This window comes from Felis catus, chromosome A1 (assembly GCF_018350175.1).
Source record: "Felis catus isolate Fca126 chromosome A1, F.catus_Fca126_mat1.0, whole genome shotgun sequence".
Lineage (NCBI taxonomy): Eukaryota > Metazoa > Chordata > Mammalia > Carnivora > Felidae > Felis > Felis catus.
The window spans coordinates 122,978,417-122,999,949 of NC_058368.1; the positions used below are offsets into that span (position 1 = coordinate 122,978,417).

At 40.6% G+C, this 21,533-nt stretch overlaps 2 protein-coding genes across 2 annotated transcripts in view; both read right to left on the reverse strand.

Annotated features, from left to right (window-relative positions):
- The window catches only part of JAKMIP2 (janus kinase and microtubule interacting protein 2), a 217,098-nt gene extending 216,656 nt beyond the window's left edge, over positions 1-442 (reverse strand). The window contains exon 1 of the mRNA XM_045060664.1: positions 61-442. The gene's annotated coding sequence lies outside the window, so the exon portion shown is untranslated. The remainder of the gene's footprint in view (positions 1-60) is intronic.
- Positions 443-2,299: 1,857 nt separating this feature from the next.
- SPINK1 (serine peptidase inhibitor Kazal type 1) lies at positions 2,300-9,082 on the reverse strand. Its single transcript, XM_003980956.3, has 4 exons — positions 8,928-9,082; positions 7,844-7,875; positions 6,249-6,355; positions 2,300-2,425 (listed from the first exon to the last, which is right to left on the reverse strand). The coding sequence occupies exons 1-4, from the start codon at positions 8,980-8,982 to the stop codon at positions 2,380-2,382; spliced, it is 240 nt and encodes a 79-aa protein (XP_003981005.2). The 5' UTR covers positions 8,983-9,082; the 3' UTR covers positions 2,300-2,379.
- Positions 9,083-21,533: the final 12,451 nt, after the last annotated feature.

Below are 21,533 nucleotides of genomic sequence, written 5' to 3' on the forward strand. Positions count from 1 at the left end.
AACCAGACCCAGGTAGGTACCTGCTGAGCCCCTTAAACTTGAGCAACCAGACCCAGGTACCTGCTGAGCCCCCTGAGCTCCAGCAACAGGATCCTTGAGCTCGCTGCTTCTCGCTGCTTCTCGCTGCCTCGGGAGGTGATGGGGACGCCCCTCTGAGATCCCAGCAGCTTTTACGTGAGAAGCTCTCAAGCGTTCCTGGAACATTTCTTCTTCCTGACTGGACCCACAAGCCGGCCGGAGTCGGACTGGGTCTGACTTCGAAACCAGGCCGGGTCCCACGGCAGACTTAGTCCGACTTCAAAACCGGAAGAAGTTCGGGGCCGGACTGGTTCCAGCTTAGAAACCGGACCGGGTCCGACTGTGAAGGGGGACTGAGTTCGGGTTTTTCGGCGTCCGCTGTAAAAACCGCCCGGTTGCGGGGCCGGGGCGGGGCGGCGGAGGGTGGGCGGCGAGCCCTTCCGAGCTGCACGAGCAGCTGAAGCTCCGCAAAGACCGTCTCGCGTTACCGTGGCCTCGCGGGAGCTCTTCTGTCCGGGAGCGGCTCGTGCACGTGCGCGGTGCCCTCCGGACAAAGGCGTCCCAGCCGAGCCCTCGCCGTGAGGGAAAGGAGATATTGGTCCTCCTCTGACGTATCTGGTGACCAGGACGAGAACGCTGGGGCATCGTGCTCTCTCGGCGGCCGGCAGGGGCATTCTGGGAAAACTGGCCGAGGCCACCTAAAGGGTAAGCGTTTGTACCAAAGTCGGCTCTCCTATCTCTATCTGCGGTGCCTGGTCGATAGAGGAAGGTAAAATGTCCTTGCCTCTTCCTTTCCAAATTCAGATTGGCAAGAAAAAAACCAAACAAACACAACAAAAACAAAAACATTTGTAACAATTAGGTCTTTGAATTGTGACTCATGAATTTGCTCTCGGGTACCATTAGTTGTTGGTCCTTTCCCAGAGACAGCTACTGCCTTCTTGTTTGTCTCATTTTGTGTCCTACCAACTTAGGTTGACAATCGTGAGATTGGGGTCCTCCAAAATATGGCTGGGCAGAAATGTAGGTTGTTGCTGTTTACCTTTTAACGGGTGAGAGAGAGAGAGAGCGAGAGAGCAGAACAGAACCATTAAAGGCGAACAATCTGGGTTTATGTATTCCTTCTTAGTGTAACCTCCAAACCTCTTCTCTCCAAACCTGTAAAATGGTCCAATTAGACATGACGATTTCTACCATTCAATGATTTAAATTCCGTTTACTGTGGCAAAGTTCTTAAATATTAAGGGTGCCCTTCAAGTGTCCTCTAGCATCGTAGACAAGATGCAGGAAGCCATCTTACATCCATAGCCTCTGTTAGCACGGTATTTGGTGAGCTGTTAGGCTCAGCTGGCGGAGTCACTCAGCAGACCACAGCATCCTCTAGTGGTGAGATTTAAACTTCAAGACACGCATATTCTGAATAGCACAACAAATTAACCTAAACCTTGAGTTTAGGGACAGATTTTGTGTTGGGACAGATTTTGATGTACCTGGTGCATCTCAGGCTTTTTTTAGACCTCTGTCCACTTCTCCACTCTCTGCTGGTTCTTCATGAGAGCTCAGGATTTCAAGCTGCTTTTCTGTGTCTTTTTCATTGATTATAGATACTTTTTTCTTTTGAGGTACTTCCCTATCTCTACCTTATTTGCTGTCCGTAAGCATATAGGTCTTTTAATATGAGGATGTTACCCAAAATTCATATGGAAGAAATAGGCAAAGAATAATCCACCTGAGGTGGACAACACGAAGTGTTACATTTGGAATCCGCCCTGACTTAAAAGCCTAACTCTGCCACCTTATTTGCTTATTTGCCTATTAGTCAGGTTACTTCACTTTTCTAAGTTGACCCACAGGATAAGGATAACCTTACAGGGTTATTGTGGCTCACCTGTAAATCTGAGTCAACTACACAGAGTCCTGGTACAATAATAGATGCTCTATTAAATCCCAAGGTAACCTAAGGGAATTATTTCAGTTGGCAAAAGGTAGTGGATAACATGTTTCTGGACTGAGAGTTTACCAACTGTTTCTTCTCATGCCAGTTAATTCTCTATGGGATTATATGATCATTTGTGTCCTGCCTGCAGTCACATTTCCTGAGCCAGTTTTCAGAATGTGAGGTAGGAAATGGGAAAGGAAAAAGCATCATGAGGGAGACTTTGTCCAAAATTTCAGGATTGCTGTGTTTCGTAAAATTTGTTCCGTTCTGAGTTTGTTTCGGCCCCCTGACTCCAGTGTAATCAAATGTGCCTTTGAGGAAAAAGCAGTCGGGAACAACATGAAGTATTTAGATGCATTTTATTCAACAGTAAGGCCAGCTAGGCGTTGTGGTGACCACATGGGATTTTAGCACCTTGGTTCTCAGCAAGGCCCAGATTTTTTAATGAGGACAGGGTTCTGGCGCTTCCTATAGAAGAGATTGGGAAAAAAAAAAATCAAACTTTGCTGACAAAAAAACTGACAATGGCAGAAAAACAATGAAAAAAGATCAGCTTTATTTAAAATAGAAAGGTTTCAGATTTATTCCCATTTCTTTGTCTTTCAATCATTTATTCATTTACTTATTCATAAATTCATCAAATATCGATCAACGCTGTTGCTTACATACACTAAGGATACAACAGAAAGGAAAAATGTCTGTCCTCACAGAGTGTGCAGATCTACTGTGGCATTACAGGAAACCAGTGAAATCAACCTCTAAGTCATCATTGGTTCTTTTACTCCTAATATCATTGTCCTAGCCACAAGATTTCCATCTTAGCTGCTGCCTGGCCTACTCCGGGATGCTCTAATTGGCTGATCTTTTGTCTTAGAACTCTGGGGATTAATATCTGGGATCTCACAAAAGGAAATCATATCTGTATCCTGATAACTACCAGCTCTAAGCATCCTCCCCTCCAGATAAAAACCTCGCTCAACTACCAACTCACTCCCAACTCACTACCTTTCCCAAACCAATTTTCTCTTCTGTCAGCTCAGTGTTCTTAAATCCTGTAATTGTTCTTCATGAGATTGTTTGCAGAGCTCACTCTCTCTTCTTAGCCATCCTTTCTTTGAATATACTGGTTTATAAAAATTCTATTTCTCCGTTACTTGGGGACATCTGACTTCCATATATCTTTTTGCATGTATTTATCTGGACCTTGATGATTCTTCCTTTTAAGACCTTTTTTTTTTAAAGTTTATTTATTTATTTTGTGAGAGAGAGCATGAGCAGGGAAGGGACAGAGAGAAAGGGAGAATCTCAAGCAGGCCCCACACTGCCAGCACAGAGCCCAACAGGGGCCCCAAACCCACGAACTGCAAATTGATGACCTGAGCCAAAACCAAGAGTCAGATGCTAAACTGAGTCACTCAGGTGCCACCTTTTTAAGAGTTTTTAATGTCTTTTTGTTCCATAATTATTATTCACGCATAACACTTATGTCTGAGTTGTTTTAACATACAGAGCGCAAACTTTTAAACACATTGACTTATTTCTCTACCTGTGCTGTCCAGTAGAGAAGACACCATCCCTATTCAGCTGTTTAAATTCAAATCAGTTAAAAAATGATGTAATATTAAAAATACAGTTTCTTAGATGTACTAACCACATTTTAAGCCCTGGTGGCTAGTGGCTTCCATACTAGACAACACAGATATGGAACATTTCCATCTTGAAGAAAGTTCTACCAGAGAACGCTGATCTATAGAACAGAATTTGACAGTACAGGCTCCCTAAGGAGACATAGAAGAGACAGAAAAAAGTCCTGACTGACTATGTCTGACAAGCACATTAATGAGCTAGGAGATGCAAGCACAACCCACCAACATGGGTTAGAGCTTGGCTCTAGTTAACTCTACACCATATTCATTTGGGGCTTTCAATGGGCAGTAGAGAGACGCAACATGGTACATTTGAAAACATTTTACTTTAGAAGAAACCACATTTTCTCTCTAGACCTGTTTACTTATCTGAGAGATACAGGAAGAGAAGTTACATTTTTCTGGCATTTAAATATTCTTCCCATATATGAATATTTTTGAAAAAATAGAGCAAGTAAGCAGGATGGGTAGGTTTTAAAAGCTGAACGAATGATGTGTCTCAGCTCTAAACTCATATTTTCCCAATATTTCACTATAAATATTGGGCCTTTTGGTCTTGGCACTTGGAAAGTTACTAAATCTCAAGGCTGTTATATTGCTTTCTCCTCCCCTTGGATGGAAATAGGATGTTTGACCTTTATGTCAACAGCCTAGATCATGAGAAAATTAACAAGTGTTTTTGAGTTCCTTTTACAAATCTTTAGTGTGGAAATAAATTCACCACAAAGCAGAACACCTAATATTTTGGTTCTAAAACTTCAGAATGATAGATCTCTCTCCCTGGGGCCCTATTTCCACAATGCTTGCTAACACTGAGAATTTTCTGAAGTGATTTAAAGCAGACCAAGAAGAGAGATCATGTTATTGGGAACTTAGACTGTGGAATAATGGAAATAATATGCAGTCGTTTGAGCTTACATCAAAGCCTTTAATACTAAATCAGTTCTAAGAATAACTTAGAGTTTTCTGGACTACTTGCACAATCTCTTTTATTTGTTTTGATTGTTCTACGCCATTATTTAACCTGGAATGCTTTTGCACTGCTACCAAACTTCAGAGCCCTATTTAAATGACATCCTTTTCATGAACCCTTTCTTGACCCTTTCAATGAGAAGACGTCTGATTCTCTCCTTCACACCTGTAACAGCACTTTCCTCACAACTCATTTGATGCCGCTTTTCACAGGTTACAAGAAGCTACCTTGTTTGCCCTGATGAGTTAATTTCTCTTACTCAAAAGCACAAGGAAAGCAGAGGAAACTAGCACATTGCTGGACACATGTTAGGTGTTCAGTAGCTATGTGAAATAGAAAGTTTGTGGCAGATCTGCTTCTCTGAGTGCCTGAGTTTGATTCCCAACCTGTGATCACTTCAGAAAATGAGCTTCATTGAGGCCGGCTCTCATCTCCATAAATAAAAGTGCTATGAAAATATATTTTTGGCCACCTAATCTATGTGATTCATATATGCATTTTTGAGGGCTTTAGTTAACACAATCATTACCATCAGCAAGAATGATTTTTTTAAAGATTTTAATTTTAAGTAATCTCTATACCCATTAAGGGACTCAAACTCACAACCCCAAGATCAAGAGTCACATGTGCTGTCAACTGAGCTAGCCAGGTGCCCCTGATTTTTATTTAATTTAAAGGTATTTTGGGTGTATTAGCGTTTTGAAAATCTAGACCATCCACTGTCTTGCTGGAAAAGCATGTTTTTTTGTCATATACATGATTTTTTAAAAACTGGTTGAGAGAACCATTCAGATACTTTCCTCCTCCATTCCACTGTCCTTTCCTTAACACGTTTATCTTATGTGATTAATTCCTTTCTCCCTTTTGTTCAGCTTTTCTCCTTATTGGAATGCCTCACTCTCCTTCTTTAGGGTCTAGAGAAAGTGTCCAAACTTTTCCAAATCCTAGCAGGCATAATTAGTTGTTTTTAATCATGTTTAAACATGTTGGCTTTTCTTCTGTATCTCACAAATTTACTTAGGCTGGTGCCTGACTTTAAAGCATAGTTGAGAGGCACCTGGGCGGCTCAGTCGGTTAAGCATTTGAGTCTTGATTTTGGCTCAGGTCATGATCCCAGGGTCATGGGATCAAGCCCTGTGTCCGGCTCCATGTTGGGTGTGGAGCCTGCTTAAGATTCTCTGTATGCCCCTCCCCAACTTGTGTGCCCATGTGTGCGTGTGCCCTCCCTCTCTTTTTCTCTCTCTCTCAAAAAAACATGTAGTTGAAAAAGCAAGGATTTGGAACCAGATCTGTCACTTCCTGCTGGTTGATTTTGAGCAGGTAGTTTAAGCTCAGTCTCAATCTCTTCATGTGTATAATGGGCTTAGTATTATGTACCTCATAGACTCATGAATATTAAGTGCCTTGCACAATACTTGACACAATAAATATTGTCTTTTGTTGTAATACACACATAAATGTATGCATGTCTCTGGATAGAATCATACCAGATATAGAATAAGGAGAAGAAGAGATTGAGAATTATTTTTGGAAAACTACTTGTTTTATTTCTCTTGTGGTAAGATTAATGTTATTGATATATTGGTTGGAACTTAGGGGGATAAAATATATCAAAATGTGAAGACAACTAGGTTAAAAATATGTTTTAAAAGACACTCAAGTTCGTACTCACTTATTTTCAACACATAACAAGCATTCATTAGAATAAGTTTTTCCATCAGTCCCACAGACAGGAGCATAGATCTTGGTACATCCAGGTATTTCACTGTCACATTTAGCCTGAAAATGGAATTAAACAGAATTGTTTTCCGTCATTTTGTAGTCTTCGAGTTTATAACAAAATCTCTAAAACAGCTTTCACTTCCCTGGAGTTGATCAGCTTAAAGACAGAAGCCTGACTCCGGTGGGGGTAGTGATAATGAGTGTCCGAGAGAAAGAGTTCAGGGTTTGGAATCAGAAAGCCTGATTGTATGGACTGCCTCTGCTATTTACAAGTTGTGAGATACTGGCAGATCTCTTGGTTCCTCTGAACCTCAGTCACCTCATCTGTGCAGTGAGAAGGGTATTTTCACTTTGCCAACTAGCTCATGATGGTCATGTGAGGTTTAAATGAGGTGAGTGTGATAATGTTCAGGTTTATATTGACTGCGGGCGCTGGTTCCTCTCAGGTCAGCCACACCATGAGCATGTCTTCCTTGTCCACTCTGGCCCAGTCACACTGCCCTTCTTTCAGTCATGTGACAGACAACACCAAGTGCTTTGTCCCCTTGGAGTCCTGGCATAGCCTATTTCGTCGACATCAGCAAGAACTCAGAATTATGAAATGGCTGCCTTAGGCCATACTTGCTTTCATGTACTATTCTCTTTCAACCTCAAAACTATTCTTTGAACTTTTTATTATACTCATCTTCCAGGGAAGACAGTGAAGCACATAGAGATTAAATCACCCAAGCCACATAGCTGGTAATTCCTGGATCCAGGATTCAAACCTAGTTGGTCTAGGTCCTGAGCTTTGGCTCTTAACCCCTTCACTCTACTACTTCTACCCACCAGTAGTATTTTGCTACCACTTATCCTTTATGACTCAAAATTAATTTCACTCAGTTAGGGGCACATTCTCTGATCTAACCAGTCTAGGTTCCACATGGTACCAGAACTTCTTCACAACCCTTATCATTAGTGTAATTTATTCACTCATGCCCTTTAAGTTTGTCATCTATCCCCTCACTAGATATAAATGTAATGAAAAGAGGGACACTTCCCCCTCTGGGCTTCAGATTTATTGCAATTTACCTTATAAACACTAGGAAAAAATAGGAAAGTTAGATATAGAATATTTTTCTAGAGGAAGAACGAAGTTTATTATTTTTCTTTTGTTAGTTATAAATTAGGGCTCCACCTAGGGGATTGGGAAAAGTTTATGCCAGCATGGTCAAGCTGGCCCTAAGGAGGAAGGGCTATTTGGGGCGAAGTTAAAAAGAATGCCACCCAACATCCTTTTGCTACCAGCTAGCCTCAAAATATATAAAACCCCCTCACAGCGAGGGCTGTATGACTACATGGAAACTGCCTGTGTGTCAGTGCATTTGTTCTTCAGCATAAGCCCCTGTGGGCAAACTGTTGTTACTCTCCATACTTGTTAAGCCTCGCTAGCACCACACACCTGTCCTGATATCAGGTGAAATTGAAATTGAAACACTTGAATGTGCATTGATTGGGGCAAACAGTTCTAGCCCTAGAGATAAGAAAGTACAAAATTGTCTTTACCTGTCTTTCCAGCAAGTCAGCTCTAGTGTTGCCTATAAAACATAAATCAGACATTGTGAGGTTGGGTCCTAAATGGGAGAAGCCAGCTCTGCTCTTATTCAGAATTCTCAGCTTCCATTGAAGACTGGTGACTTCTCTGCTGGCCTCTTCTGCCCCCCTGCCCCCTCAACCTTTTCTTATTTCTGTCTTCTCTCAAGGATATCTCACTGGTGTCCAATCACTCCCTGCCTGTTGAAGCGTCAAGAAAATGAAGCAAAAGTTTGATTATGATCAAAGTATCTTAGTTCAGCATTTCACAAAAGTTGACCCATTTCTTTGAAAATAGAAGTGATTTACTTACTGCTTGAAATGTATCAGGTACGGAGCAAATATCTTCTGAATGCTCACTGACATTGTCACAACTGGTTACTAGACCTTTGATCTTACAATTAGTGATGTAAGAAGTCTAAGTATCTTTAATTCAGTTTATAGATGAAGATGTGAAGAGTTTATACGACTAATTGTAAAGCAGTTACCACTAGCAGTAACCAGGTCTTGTGATAACAAAACTAACTTGGAATGACATGTAAGTCTTTTTGTAAGTAATGTTAAACATGGAACTCTTTTGACAACTCAACATCGGACCCTAAGGAACTCAATCCCTCTGTTACATTACACTGCCTATTAATCCAATTCACATTTATCCAGTTCACAGATAGATGCTTAAAATTGCCATGCTGCATTCCCCGGAAAATAACAGGTCTTGCTGACATCATGTAGAGGGTGGTCATTTTGGTTGAGCTCAATGAAGGGAAAAGGAGCTAACCTGATAGTATCCAAAGAAAGAAATGTTGGTGAGATTTGATTTTGATATTGACAGTTTCTGAAGTGATCTAGGTAAGGAGGTAGCTCTTCCTAGCTAAATGTCATAAGAAGCAGCAAGGCACTTACAGGCTTGAAGAAGCCCCCTGGAATAGGCCCCTGACCTTATTTCGCTAGGACCAAAAGATCTAAGACTAGAATGTAAATCTAGAAGGTAATGGGTTTAGTAATGCAACAAGTCAAACAGGTTTTACTCAAATCAGAAAAATATGCAGGCACCTACCAGATAGCCCCAACAGGGCCAAGGCACAGAGGAGGAGGATGCTTGTTACCTTCATGGCTGAAAGTTCTGTATCCAGTCAGTAGAAGATGGCATTGAACTCACCACTTCTTTTCAGAGCCCTGGGACTGGAAGGGTCATATAGACAGAGTGGCCACCCAGGCTCCACCTCCTGTCCTGTCACCAGATCTCTTGAGTTATTGATTGACTCGTGTTGATTGACTCGGTAGGATAACCTGACCCCAAGTCTCAGGAATGTCACCTGCATAAGAAAGGTGAAAGAAGTAGCAGGGGCCGGAATGTGCTTGGCCAAGACACCAGCAGAGAAGTTCTGGTGGTTAGTTGGTTCTCCCTCAACTTCCTCTGTGACTCTGGGCAGCCCTAGTGTTCTCATCTGTATGTACTCTGTAGCTCTGGGTATGTGAGCAGGTGTGGATATCCAAAAATGGGTCTCCATTCTTTCTTCCTTTCCTTCAGCTTTTCCCTTTTTCATTTTTTTCTCTTTTGTTGCACTCATTCACAAAGCCCAAGGTAGCTGGCAGAGACACAGGTTAGAAATAAAGAGGGCTCACTTCCCTAAGGCGTGTGTGTGTGCTTTGGGGCTAGATTGTGCTCTCCGGATACTTAATAGCTCTGTGTTCTTGGACAGATAGTTCACTTTTGCTGGGCCTCAATTTATTCATCTGAGACCTGAAATAATAATAGCACTTAAAGTGTTTATCTTTCATTCAAATGTATGTGTGCTGTGTCTACCATGTGTTATTAGGAGATAGTTCTTCATGTCTCTTGTGTTTCTGCCTTTCTTATAAGGAGAGGCACGCACTGCCTGTGCTTCAGACAATCTTTTCAAAAGTTTGTACAACTAATGGACTTAGAGGGTGGAATAGTGTCTCTGTCTGGAACAAAGGGGAGGTTTGTTCACCATTCATTATAATAAAGATGATATCCCTCTCCATTGCAAAGATTAGGTGGGCATAGTGCCCTTTAAAAAAGATTAGGGAGAGGCGCCTGGGTGGCTCAGTTGGTTAAGCGTCTGACTCTTGATCTTGGCTCACTCAGGTCATGATCTTACAGTTCGTGAGTTCAAGCCCCGCGTGGGGCTCTGTGTTGACAGCATGAAGCCTGCTTGGAATTTTCTCTCCCTCTCTGTCTGTCCCTACCCCACTGTGCTCTCTCTGTCTCTCTCTCTGTCTCTCTCAAAATAAGTAAATAAATAAACTTCAAAAAGATTTTAAAAAATTCAAAAGTGAAAAAGATTAGGGATTTTGGGGGTACCTGACTGGCTCAGTCAGTGGAACATGCAACTCTTGACCTTGGGGTCATGAGTTTGAGCCACCCATTGGGTATAGAGATTACTAAAAAATAAAAATAAAAAATAAAATGAGCATTAAGGAAATTAGAGATTTTTGAAAACATGGCCTCCTTCTCTGGAGCACAATGCACTTTCTCTGTAGGTACCACTTGGTCCTCTTTCTGTCACCCTGGAGAAGCGTGAGAAATCTGAACAGATGACACTGGCACTCTAGCTATTGCTACTGAATAATTAAGTCCCTTGTCTCTGACTCAGGAGTCTGTTTTCTGCCAGAATCCCTTTAACTGTGGCAGGCTAACTTGTTAGCTTCCAAGTAGGGTAAAATCTCAGATCCCCCCTGGTCTTGGACTGTGCGCATGTCTGAGGATACATCAATGAATAACAATGACAGTCTTTGCCCTCATGGAGCCTCCACTGCATTTTACTTGGAGGAGACAGATAATTTTAAAGTATATCAGATTATGATAAATACTATGGAGAAAAAGGATAAAAAGTTTAAGATGCTGGAAGATCAGGATATAGTTGTTATAGATGGTCAGACAAGACCTTGCTGATTAAGTGACATTTGAACAGAGACATGAAGGAAGTGAGGAATTAATTGAACCAGGCGCATATCTAAGAGCATGCACTCCAGAGTAAAGCGAGTACAAAGGCTCTTAGGCAGAATCTTGCTTGACACTTTTGAGAAACAGCCAGGGTGATAGTCTGGCTGGAGCAAAGTGATAGAGAGGTAAAGGAAGCAGTGAGGGCTGGGTAGTGAAGGGCTGGGTAGGCTGTAGTAAGGACTTTGTTTTTTAACCGAAGAGAAAGCCCATGGAGACCTATGTCGCAGGAACTACATGATATAGCGCTCATCCTAAAAGTTCATTTTTTAATGCTTATTTATTTTGAAGAGACAGAGAAAGAGCACAAGCAAGGGAAGGGCAGAGAGAGGGAGACACAGGATCTGAAGCAGGGTCCAGGCTCTGAGCTGTCAGCACAGAGCCTGACGCGGGGCTCGAACCCACAACGTGCAAGATTATGACCTGAGCCAAAGTCGGGCGCTTAACTGAGCCATCAAGGCACTCCCTAAAAGGTCATTTTAACTGCTCTGTGAGAATAAACTTGAAGGCAAGGGGAGCAGCAGGAAAACCCAACTTCTTGGCTACTGTACTAGTCCACCCAAGAGATGGTGGTAGAAGTGGAAGGAAGAAGCTGACTCTGTAGTTCAGGTGATCTCAATACATAGAGATCATTTACAACAATTTCTGGCACATGGTAAACACTTAGAGATATTGCCCATCACCATAATTTTTGTTATTTTTTCAGTATTTATAATGCTGTTCCATCTGACAGGAATGTTCTGCATCAGTGAATCCTTCCTCAGTCTTTAAGATTCACTTCAGGTGTTGGGGCACCTGGGTGGCGCAGTCGGTTAAGCGTCCGACTTCAGCCAGGTCACGATCTCGCGGTCCGGGAGTTCGAGCCCCGCGTCAGGCTCTGGGCTGATGGCTCGGAGCCTGGAGCCTGTTTCCGATTCTGTGTCTCCCCCTCTCTCTGCCCCTCCCCCGTTCATGCTCTGTCTCTCTCTGTCCCAAAAATAAAAAAATAAAAACGTTGAAAAAAAAAAAAAGATTCACTTCAGGTGTTGTTTCTTAATTGGAAAACTTCTTGCGCTCATTCTGGGCTACCGTGGTATATTGAACCTGGTTGAACCCAACACCTAACACATTGTTGAAACTGTGTATATGACTGGTTCACCCATTCCTTCTATGTTTCAACCTTCACCATCCCAGCTTCCTCCTGCTTCACTACTGCTCCTGAACTTGTTCTTGTTTAGGTCACAAATTCAGGTCAGTTACTTCCATGGACACTTTTTCAGAGCACATGGCTTCTAACTCTTCACATTTGATCACACTCAGTATAATTTCTTTCCTTGGGTATCACGACTGCATAGTCCCCTACATTTTCTCATACTTTCTTGATCCTCATATCATCTTCAACCTCTTTATTGGCTCCTCTTCCTCTTAATGAGTGAAGATTTGAAGTTTCTCAAGGATTGGTCCTGTGCCTTATTTATGTCTCACTTTTCCTTTTCCTTAGGTGAGCTCAGTCATTCACATCGTTTAAATTATATCTATATAAAATCCCCAGATATGCATCTCTTCCTAGATGTGTCCTCGGTTCTTCAGACCAGATATTAAATGCATTCTTGACTGTTTGGATGTGCTATGGGTACTTCAAATGTACGATATCCCATACTACTACTTGGATCATTCATCACAAGTATTTTTCTCTTCACTCTCCCCCTTGCTTCTCTGCTTTCCAACTGGCCAGTTAAGCCAAAACCTAAGTGTTCTCCTTGATGCCTTCACTTGCCCTTAACATGCATAACTGTCCATGCTTAATTTGTTACCAAGTTCTCTTCTTGAATCTGTATCTGAAATCAGCGCTGAACGCTTCTCACCTTAAACTTTCCTATCAAAGATGATGGCATTATTGTCTGTGTCCCTCCCTGAGGGTATATCTGGCCTTGAGAGATGTAGATTGATGTTTGAAGTCTGTGGCTTTCTGAAATTTCCTTCAAGACAGTATCTCTTGTTATTGCTTTCTCAAGAAATAACTCCATGGAACAGTCCAGTGATCTTATAGAACAAACATGATCATGCAACTCCCCAGTTTCCCATTGTTCAAAATCCTCAGGAAGGGTTTAGGCGAGATTAGGCTCTTTTTGACCTTTCTCACTTCATCCCTCTCCAGTTTGCTCTTTGCTCAGTCTGTCAAGCTACGTGGGTCATTTCTCTGTTCCCCCTTAATTTCTTTTAATAGGGAAAAAAGCTTTTAGGTTTAACCTTCAAGACTCAGGCTCAACATAATTTTCTCATGGAGCTGCTTTTCCAAGTCTTAACTCAGTCTCTGCTGCATCTACCTTAGGACTTACTGTTATATTATTTCATGATACCCTGCATAACACTTAAATTTCATTCTGTAGCTGTTTGTATGATTATTATGTACTATCTGTTCCCCTTTAAGGAGCAAATATGGTTGCTTGGTAGCTGCAGTACCTAGCAAAGTGCCTGGAAAATAGAAGGTTCTGAATAAATATTTGCTGAAAACATGAATAAAGTAATAGATGTTTATACTTCTTTCCTTGAAGACCCAGATCTATGCCTTGTTTGTTTCTTAGACATTTTTTAAAATGTTTATTATTTTTGAGAGAGAGAGAGATAGTACGAGCAGGGGAGGGGCAGAGAGAGAGAGGAGACAGAATCCGAAGCAGACTCCAGACTCTGAGCTGTCCGCACAGAGCCCAATGTGGGGCTCGAACTCACCAACCGTGAGATCATGACCTGAGCCAAAGTCTAATGTCTAACCAACTGACCCACTCAGGCGCCCCTATGCCTTGTTCATTTCTGTGTCTCTAGTGCCTGCCACAGAGTACTCATTTATTGGTTCATTCCATCTTTTATGCATTCAACCATTGTTATAATTCAAATACCCACTGAGTTCCTACTATTTAAAAGCTCTGGCCTGACTGCTAGGGAAATAGATTTTGGCTTCTGCCTTTATGGAGTTTAGGCCGAGCACTGATAGATACAGTTTGAATGAGTAAAAATTTTTTTCTTTTCATCTCATATCATAATTTAAATAGCAGCTTGGTTGATGGTAAGAAGGTACTAATAGCCACTGTAAAGGGAGTTAATATTCAAGAGAAGGAATTTTTGACTTCATAAGCAATCTGAGGAAAAGGGAACTGTCTGGGATCTCGTTGCAGAAACTCTTTAGGTAATAATACCAGCAGTAATAACATTCAGATTAAGACCTGTATTATGCCAAATCCTGGGCTCTTTCTACCAAACATTGATTTTTAAACATTTTAACTGTGTACCCAAAGCAAAAATAGAAATTCTGTGGTATAGCCTAGTGTATGCATACATATGTGTAGACAAAATTGTTAAGAAACAAAGCATAGCCTTATTCAATATGATGACTCTACATGCCTTTTATTCTGTTCTATCTCATAGCTCACTGACCCTGACTTGCATTTTGAAAAACTATTAACGACATTAACTATGCTGCCTTACAATCTTCTTTTCTTAAGTTCTATAAAAGTAGGATAAAATTGGGGTGCCTGGGTGGCTCAGTCGGTTGAGCGTCCGACTTTGGCTCAGGTCATGATCTCACGGTCCATGAGTTCAAGCCCTGCGTTGGGCTCTGTGCTGACAGCTCAGAGCCTGGGGCCTGTTTCAGATTCTGTGTCTCCCTCTCTCTCTGACCCTCCCCTGTTCATGCTCTGTCTCTCTCTGTCTCAAAAATGAATAAAACGTTACAAAAAAAATTTAAAAAAAAAAAAGGTAGGATAAAATTCTAGTTAGAGGCTGGTCCTAACATTGTGATGAGAAGGGGCTCTTGGGAGGCCATATATTGAAGAGGTCATGAAGAGACAGACCTGGTTCCAATTAGAAGTCTGCCTTTTCAACTGTGATGTGACTCTGGGTAAATCTTCAACTACAAAAATGCATATCATAATATATTCATTTAGTGTGAGAATAAACGTAGAAAAGCAATAAGTACTGTGCAAAAGCTTTATGCTCCATTTCCCCTGGAACAATCATTGCTAGCTGGTAATAACCTGACTCTTCCTTCCACAGATTGGAATAAATGGATAATATGTTGAGGCTTTATATGATCACTGTCTGGACAGAATAAATATTGTTTGCCCTAAGATGGCATTGGCTGGAATAACTCTGCTGCTCTGCTAGGCTATTGGTTGTATTTAGTGTGTTTACATGGCCTAGCCTTGTGTAAATCTCTCCGTCTGTCTCCTTTTCCTCTCTGTGCACTTATTTATGTGTGCCTGTCTTCGGTAACTCAGCAAACATACTATGACCTATTTCCCTCTGTTTCAAGGACTAATTATTCACCTGAATAAAGAAAAAGTTTAAGAGAACTGTTTAGTGGGTGCTGATAATACTTGCTGGAATGGGGATGTTGCTTGGCACCTGCTGATTTTCACATCCTGTGCCCAAGGTTTAACTGGTAACAGAAACTAGTGACATGGAGTCTCATGAATTTAGCCTGATGTGTGAAGACCTCTGACTTAACTGCATCTTAACTCTTCCATCTTATTTTTCAGTATTCATGGAACTTCATGGCTTGTCTTAATTATAACCATTACTGCTGAAAATTTTCAAAAGTGTCTATGCCAGGCACCATGGTGCTTTATTTCCATCATTTTGAATCCCTATAGCATTATTATCTCCATTTTACAAGTAAGGAAATTGAGATTGAGGCACAGAGGTTTCAGTTGTTATGTTCCTTGGTCACAGAGATCAAATACTGATTAAAAATTTTTAAAATAGTCAAGTGCACACAGATACACATATACAGATATACATGTATATATACACAGATGTACATTTTATGTGTGTGTGTGTTTCTGATACGTGACTTCAAATCTCTTATTAATTCTTCCTAATGCACTTCTTTATGACCCACCACTTCATACTCTGAAACAGTAATTATAGCGATTTGAGCTTAATGACCTATTTAGAGCAGAGGCTTATACTTCAGGAGGCCTGGGTTCCTAATTTAAGGTAGCTACTGAAAATCTGAAGTTTTTGCAAGGTCTCTGTATTCTGTGGGCTTCAGTTTCCTTACATACATGTGTTATAATGAACTTCTGAGTAGGTTACATTTTCACTCTCTTAATAATATCTTTTGGGGCACCTGTGTGGCTCAGTCCATTAAGCATGACTCTTGTTTTTGGCTCAGGTCATGATTTCATGTTTGGGGAGATCAAGCCCCATGTCAGGCTCCGTGCTGACAGCACAGAGCCTGCTTGGGATTCTCTATCTCTGTCTCTCTCTCTCTGCCCCTACCCCACTCGTTCTCTCTTTCTAAAAATAAATAAATATTGGGGTGCCTGAGTGGCTCAGTCGGTTAGGCATCTGACTTCGGCTCAGATCATGATCTCATGGTTTGTGAGTTCGACCCCCACATCGGGTTCTGTGCTGAGAGCCCAGAGCCTGGAGCCTGCTACGAATTCTGTGTCTCCCTCTCTCTCTCTGCTGCTCCTCTGCTCATGATCTGTCTCTCTCTCTCTCTCTCTCCTTCAAAAATAAATTTAAAAATTTAAAAAAAAATTTTAAATAACTATTTTAAAAAATAATATCTTTTGATGTACAAAGGTTCTTAATTTTAATTGAGTCCAGTTTAGCAACCTTTACCTTTGTTGTTAGTGTTTTTTGTATCCTATTTAAGAAAAATTTGCCCACCCCAGGATTGTGCCAATATTCTATATAATCCTAGAAGCTCTACAATCCATTGTAAATAATTTTTGTGGCTGATGTAAGTAGGTCCCAACATTCAATTTTTTTAAACATGAATTTGTGGATAATAAACTCATTTTCAGTTATTGAAAATAACTGATGGCTTAAATGGGCAAGAGGCATTAGGGAGGACACTTGTTGGGATGAGCATTGGGTGTTACATGTCAGTGATGAATCACTAAATTTTACTCCTGAAATCATTATTACAGTATTTGATAACTAACTTGGATTTAAATAAATAAATAAATAAATAAATAAATAAATAAATAAATAAATAATAAACTGTGTTGGAAAGTGAAGAGAATGGGAGAAAATGTAGACAAAGGGAACAATGTTTATTTTAAGAAGTTTTACTCTGAAGAGAGTGAGATGTAAGGGTCATTGCTGAAAGTGGACGTAGGGTTTTAAGATGGGAAATGATGTACTTCAAATAAAGGTCTATTAAGACAACAATCAGGCTCATTCTAAATACTTTTTTTTCTGAGGCTCAAAATTGTGAGTTCCCTTAATTTGTCAGAATGGCAAGATAATAATGTCACCCTCCTTACAGCCTTCCATATTCAACACATAAAAGACGGGTGGTAAGTATTCACTGTTGGGGCAGTAAAGGAAGAAAACAGCTTGAGAAGATCGTATCTTTGAATACAGGACTAGTAAGAAATATCAAAAGCAACTGTGGAGTTCACGAGGGAAATTTCTTCTAGCATTAGAAATCCTAGTAATGTATTTCCTAATAGTTATTTAAAAAGCACTTTTGAGTTCCTGTGAAGGTCTTTCCTGCCTTGGCTGTACTTGTGGATCCACAGCTAGAATAATGGTCCTTTTTCCCTGAAAACCCTGAATTTATGTATGCTTCTATTAGAGAGTGTTACATTGGGCATTCTATTTTTTTTGTTTAAATCTCTCTCCTACTAAACTATTAGAGGTTATAACCTTTTTTTTTTTTTTCCATCTCCACAGTCAAGTACACTATTCAATCTAAAGGTACCTGATAAAATGGGAAAAATCCATTCACTCTTAGCTGTTCGTGGGCATAGTAGACTTTAATAAGTTTACAAAGAAATGGGAGAAGGGATTACACACACCAGACAACAGAATACTATAAAACCACACCTTAGAACCTTTAGAATCTTCAGCCTTTAGAACCACTCTTACTTGGAGTCTTTCTTAGTCATTTCTCCCCAAACAGAAGCCAAACCGCAAGTGTTTGGTTACTCCTTCTCCTACCCCTTCCACTCAAGAATAAAATAATCAGTATATTTCCTTGTCTAAAGCAGAACCCAGTGACATTTAGGTCCTTGATACCACACCCAGCATTTTTTTCAGGGTCTTTCCCCACCAAAGACGGTTCTTTCTCTAGGGTAAATTCTGGTGCCAGCTGTTAATAACATGTCCAACACATTACATAATGATTGAAAGCCCAGTCTTTGGAGAACAACAGACCTAATTTGAAATCTGCCTGTGTGACTTTGAGTGAAACTTCACATTTATGACCCTTGTTTTCACAGTCTTTTCTCTAAAATCCCTGGTGCTGATGAGTTTTGGAATTCATATATATTGTTTTAAATTTTAAAAAGTCATGATATACATAGTGTTTATTACAGAAAGCTCAGTAATGTCTAGGGTAGCACCCTCTCATCAAACACACTAGTAATTCTGTGGCAAAAAATATAAATAAATAGTCTTAAGTCATCTCTTGATAGGTTTTGCTGTCAAATGAGTTACAAAATAAACATAACAAAGACTTGTGATTGTCAGAACTCTCTGGGGTTGGACTGATGAAATAGGGACTGTGGAACTATGTCTACTTAATGGGCTTGTCACCAGGAATAAAGAGGATAGTGCATGTCAACCTCAGAGCTCAGACCATGGCACTAAAGGCTTAATACATGGCTATTATTACTACTCCTCCCCTACTTCAGCTCATGTTAAACTTAGGATCTACTCCCTGCCCTTTCTCCTTTCTCTTATTGGTAAAATCTTTCTATATTGTATATTTAATTTACAGGAAACTTCCAAACTGCTCTTATATTAAGATTTTTTTTTTTTTAAGAGGTAAGCCATGGGATGCCTGGGTAGTTCAGTTGTTAAACGTCCAACTTCAGCTCAGGTCATGATCTCACAGCTTGTGAGTTCAAGCCCCACATCAGACTCTGTGCTGACAGCTTGGAACCCGGGGCCTCCTTCAGATTCTGTCTCCCTCTCTCTCTGTCCCCACCCCCACCTCAAAAAAAATGAACATAATTTTTTTTTTTTTTAATGGGGTAAGCCATCAGTGTTGGAGACCACCTCCATTAGAGCCAGAACAGTTGTGAACACTTCCCATCCTTGCTTCATTGTTGATACAGCCTTGAGTCTCACTTTCCAGCAGCTTTGCCTTCTCCCAGACTGGCACTGATTCCTCTCTAAGAATGATTGATTATAAGCTCGAACAGGAGAGAAGGAAGCCTTCCAGTTGACGTATGTAAATGTTTACTGAAAGAAAATAAAATGTTTTTGTGACATACTGAAACAAAAGAAAAGTTTATAGCTAGAGGTAAAAGTCTATATTTGGGCACAAAAGATCACTATTTAACTAACCACATTTCAAATAAGGAAAAAGGATGGGTACGGAACAACCATAGCAAGAGGAAGAGGATGTCAAGAAAATTAAAAATAATTGGAATGGATTCTGATTTCTGGCCCTACTACTCTTAAACTAACCTCTCACATTTTATTAATGAATTCATTCTTGCCAATTCTAATGACCTTTTGTTAGTTTTTCTCACATCTCTAGATACACAGTAGTATATGTCACCAGACTCTACCTGGTTTTACTGTATGATGGGGCATTTCCACTGATGTCCTGAAATCATTTCAAACATACTTTATAAGAGAAATCTGAATTATCTCTTGGTCAATCCTCCTTTTCCAGACTTCTGTTCTCTCTAGAGCATCATCCTAATTTCAGATTTTAAGCTTAAAGCCATCTTTGGTTGCTACTTTTCCATGGCCCTAGATCTAACCAACCACCAGTTTTCTTAGTTTATCTTTTATCCACATCCTATTTCTCTTCCTATTCCACCAGTCTGCCTCATGTCAAAATTACTTCCCTATATTCTTTCAGATGGGCTCTCCTATGTGCTATACTGTGCCTCTAAAGGTCATAAAGAAGCAGAGGACCTGGATTTATGAGTTGGTTTGGCCATTCACCAACCATGTATTCTCTGTCCTCTCTCTATACCTCACCAGTTTCCTTTGTCTCCTACCACAGTCACTATATCATGTTGAGTCTACTTTCAATATGTTGACTTTGTTCTCTTCTCATATAGTGTCTCTCTACTTCCCTGATTCAGACCATTATTTACTTCTTGAAACAATTTTTTAACTGCTCTCACTACATCTTTCTATTTTTTTAAACATTTTTTTAAATCTTTATTTATTTTTGAGAGAGCATGAGCAGGGGAGGAACAGAGAGAGAAGGAGGCACAGAATCCGAAGCAGGGTCCAGGCTCTGAGTGTCAGCACAGAGCCTGATGCGGGGCTCGAGCCCACGAACTGCCAGATCATGACTAGAGCCGAAGTTGGACACTTAACCGACTGAGCCACCCAGGTGCCCCTACATCTTTCAATTTTTTAAGCAAACTTTTTATTTGGGGATAGTTTTAGATTTATAGAAATACTAATTTCTACAAAACCCAGTTTTCCCCATTAACATTTTATATTACCTTGGTACATTTGTCATAACTAAGGAAGCAACATTGACACATTACCATTAACTAAACCTCAGAGTGTTTTCAGATTTCCCTACTTTTTCCACTAATGTTCTTTTCCTCTCCTAGGATCTAATCCAAGATACTGTATTAAATTTAGTATTGTTAAGTATGAAATGCTTCCTTAGTCTCCTCTGGTCCATGACAGTTGCTCAGATATTCTTTATTAATATACTTTGCTTATTCTTGGACAAGTTTTGTGGAACACTAGCCAGGATATCCCTCAATTTTTTTTTTTTTCAGTATCTTCTCATGGTTAGACTGGAGCTAAGGATTTTGGGGGGAGAGCATCACAGAAAGGAGAAACCCTTCTCGCCATATACCATGAGTGCATGCTATTGACATGACTTGCCATATTGGTGTTAAATGTGTTTATTGGTTCAGGTAGTGCTTGCCACTTTCTTCAACTGTAGAGTTATCTTTTACCTCTTTTCATAGTCTGTTATTTGGAACGAAGTCAGTAAATGTGGCCCACATTGGGAAGAAAGGAAGTTTATTTCTATCTCCTTGAGAGTGAAGAATTTGTCGTAGACTGTGGGTTTGGAGTTCTCTCTTGTCCACCAAGAGAGCATGTTGCAAGATTGAAAATGTGAGAGAGGCTAATGTCCGGGAGAAGACAAGAGTCCTGAGTAAGGTCCTTACTCCATTTTTATTAGGATCAGAAGGCCTACAAGTGCAATGGGTGTGCATAGAGAGACATTGAAACTGAACATAAACTCATGGGCTTGAGGAAAAGGGGGTTTTGGAGATAATGCGGTGTTAGGGGTTTGGGTCAATATAAAACAAGATTCTGGTGTTGGGTGGAAGGTTGTTGACAGCAAATATGAGGCCCCACCTCTGTTTACCTAAACTGGCCTAGGGGACAAGAAAGAGCAAGCTACCTCAGGGTCAACAGGGCATCTTTCTTTTGCTAATTAGCTCTGCTCTGGGCAACTTTGTCCCACTGGGGTCTGTAGCCCTATTTACCTTTTACCTAATTTGGTCCTTCTTTTCCTGTGAAAGCAGCTTTCTGTTGTTGTCCTTTACCTTTGTCCTATACTGGGGACCTTTGCCCCATTTACCTAATCTTGTTTGCCCAAATCTGGGTGTATTCATCCTATGGCTTTCTAATTCTTTATGCCTTGTTAACCCATCAGTGCAAGTTCAGGGAATTCCTAAGCTATTCCCCACAAGAATCTATGTAAATTGTTATGAATTCCTCTGTAAGTAAGAATGATCTGTTTTCCTGTATTTA

What these genes read in the sequence shown, in the direction of transcription:
- SPINK1 (XM_003980956.3), bottom strand. Translation starts at nt 8,982, where the DNA reads ATGAAGGTAACAAGCATCCTCCTCCTCTGTGCCTTGGCCCTGTTGGGG. An exon ending in GGCCCTGTTGGGGCTATCTG is followed by an intron (nt 7,876 to 8,927) that starts GTAGGTGCCTGC and finishes TATGTTTTATAG; the next exon opens with GCAACACTAGAGCTGACTTG. An exon ending in CTGACTTGCTGGAAAGACAG is followed by an intron (nt 6,356 to 7,843) that starts GTAAAGACAATT and finishes TTCCATTTTCAG; the next exon opens with GCTAAATGTGACAGTGAAAT.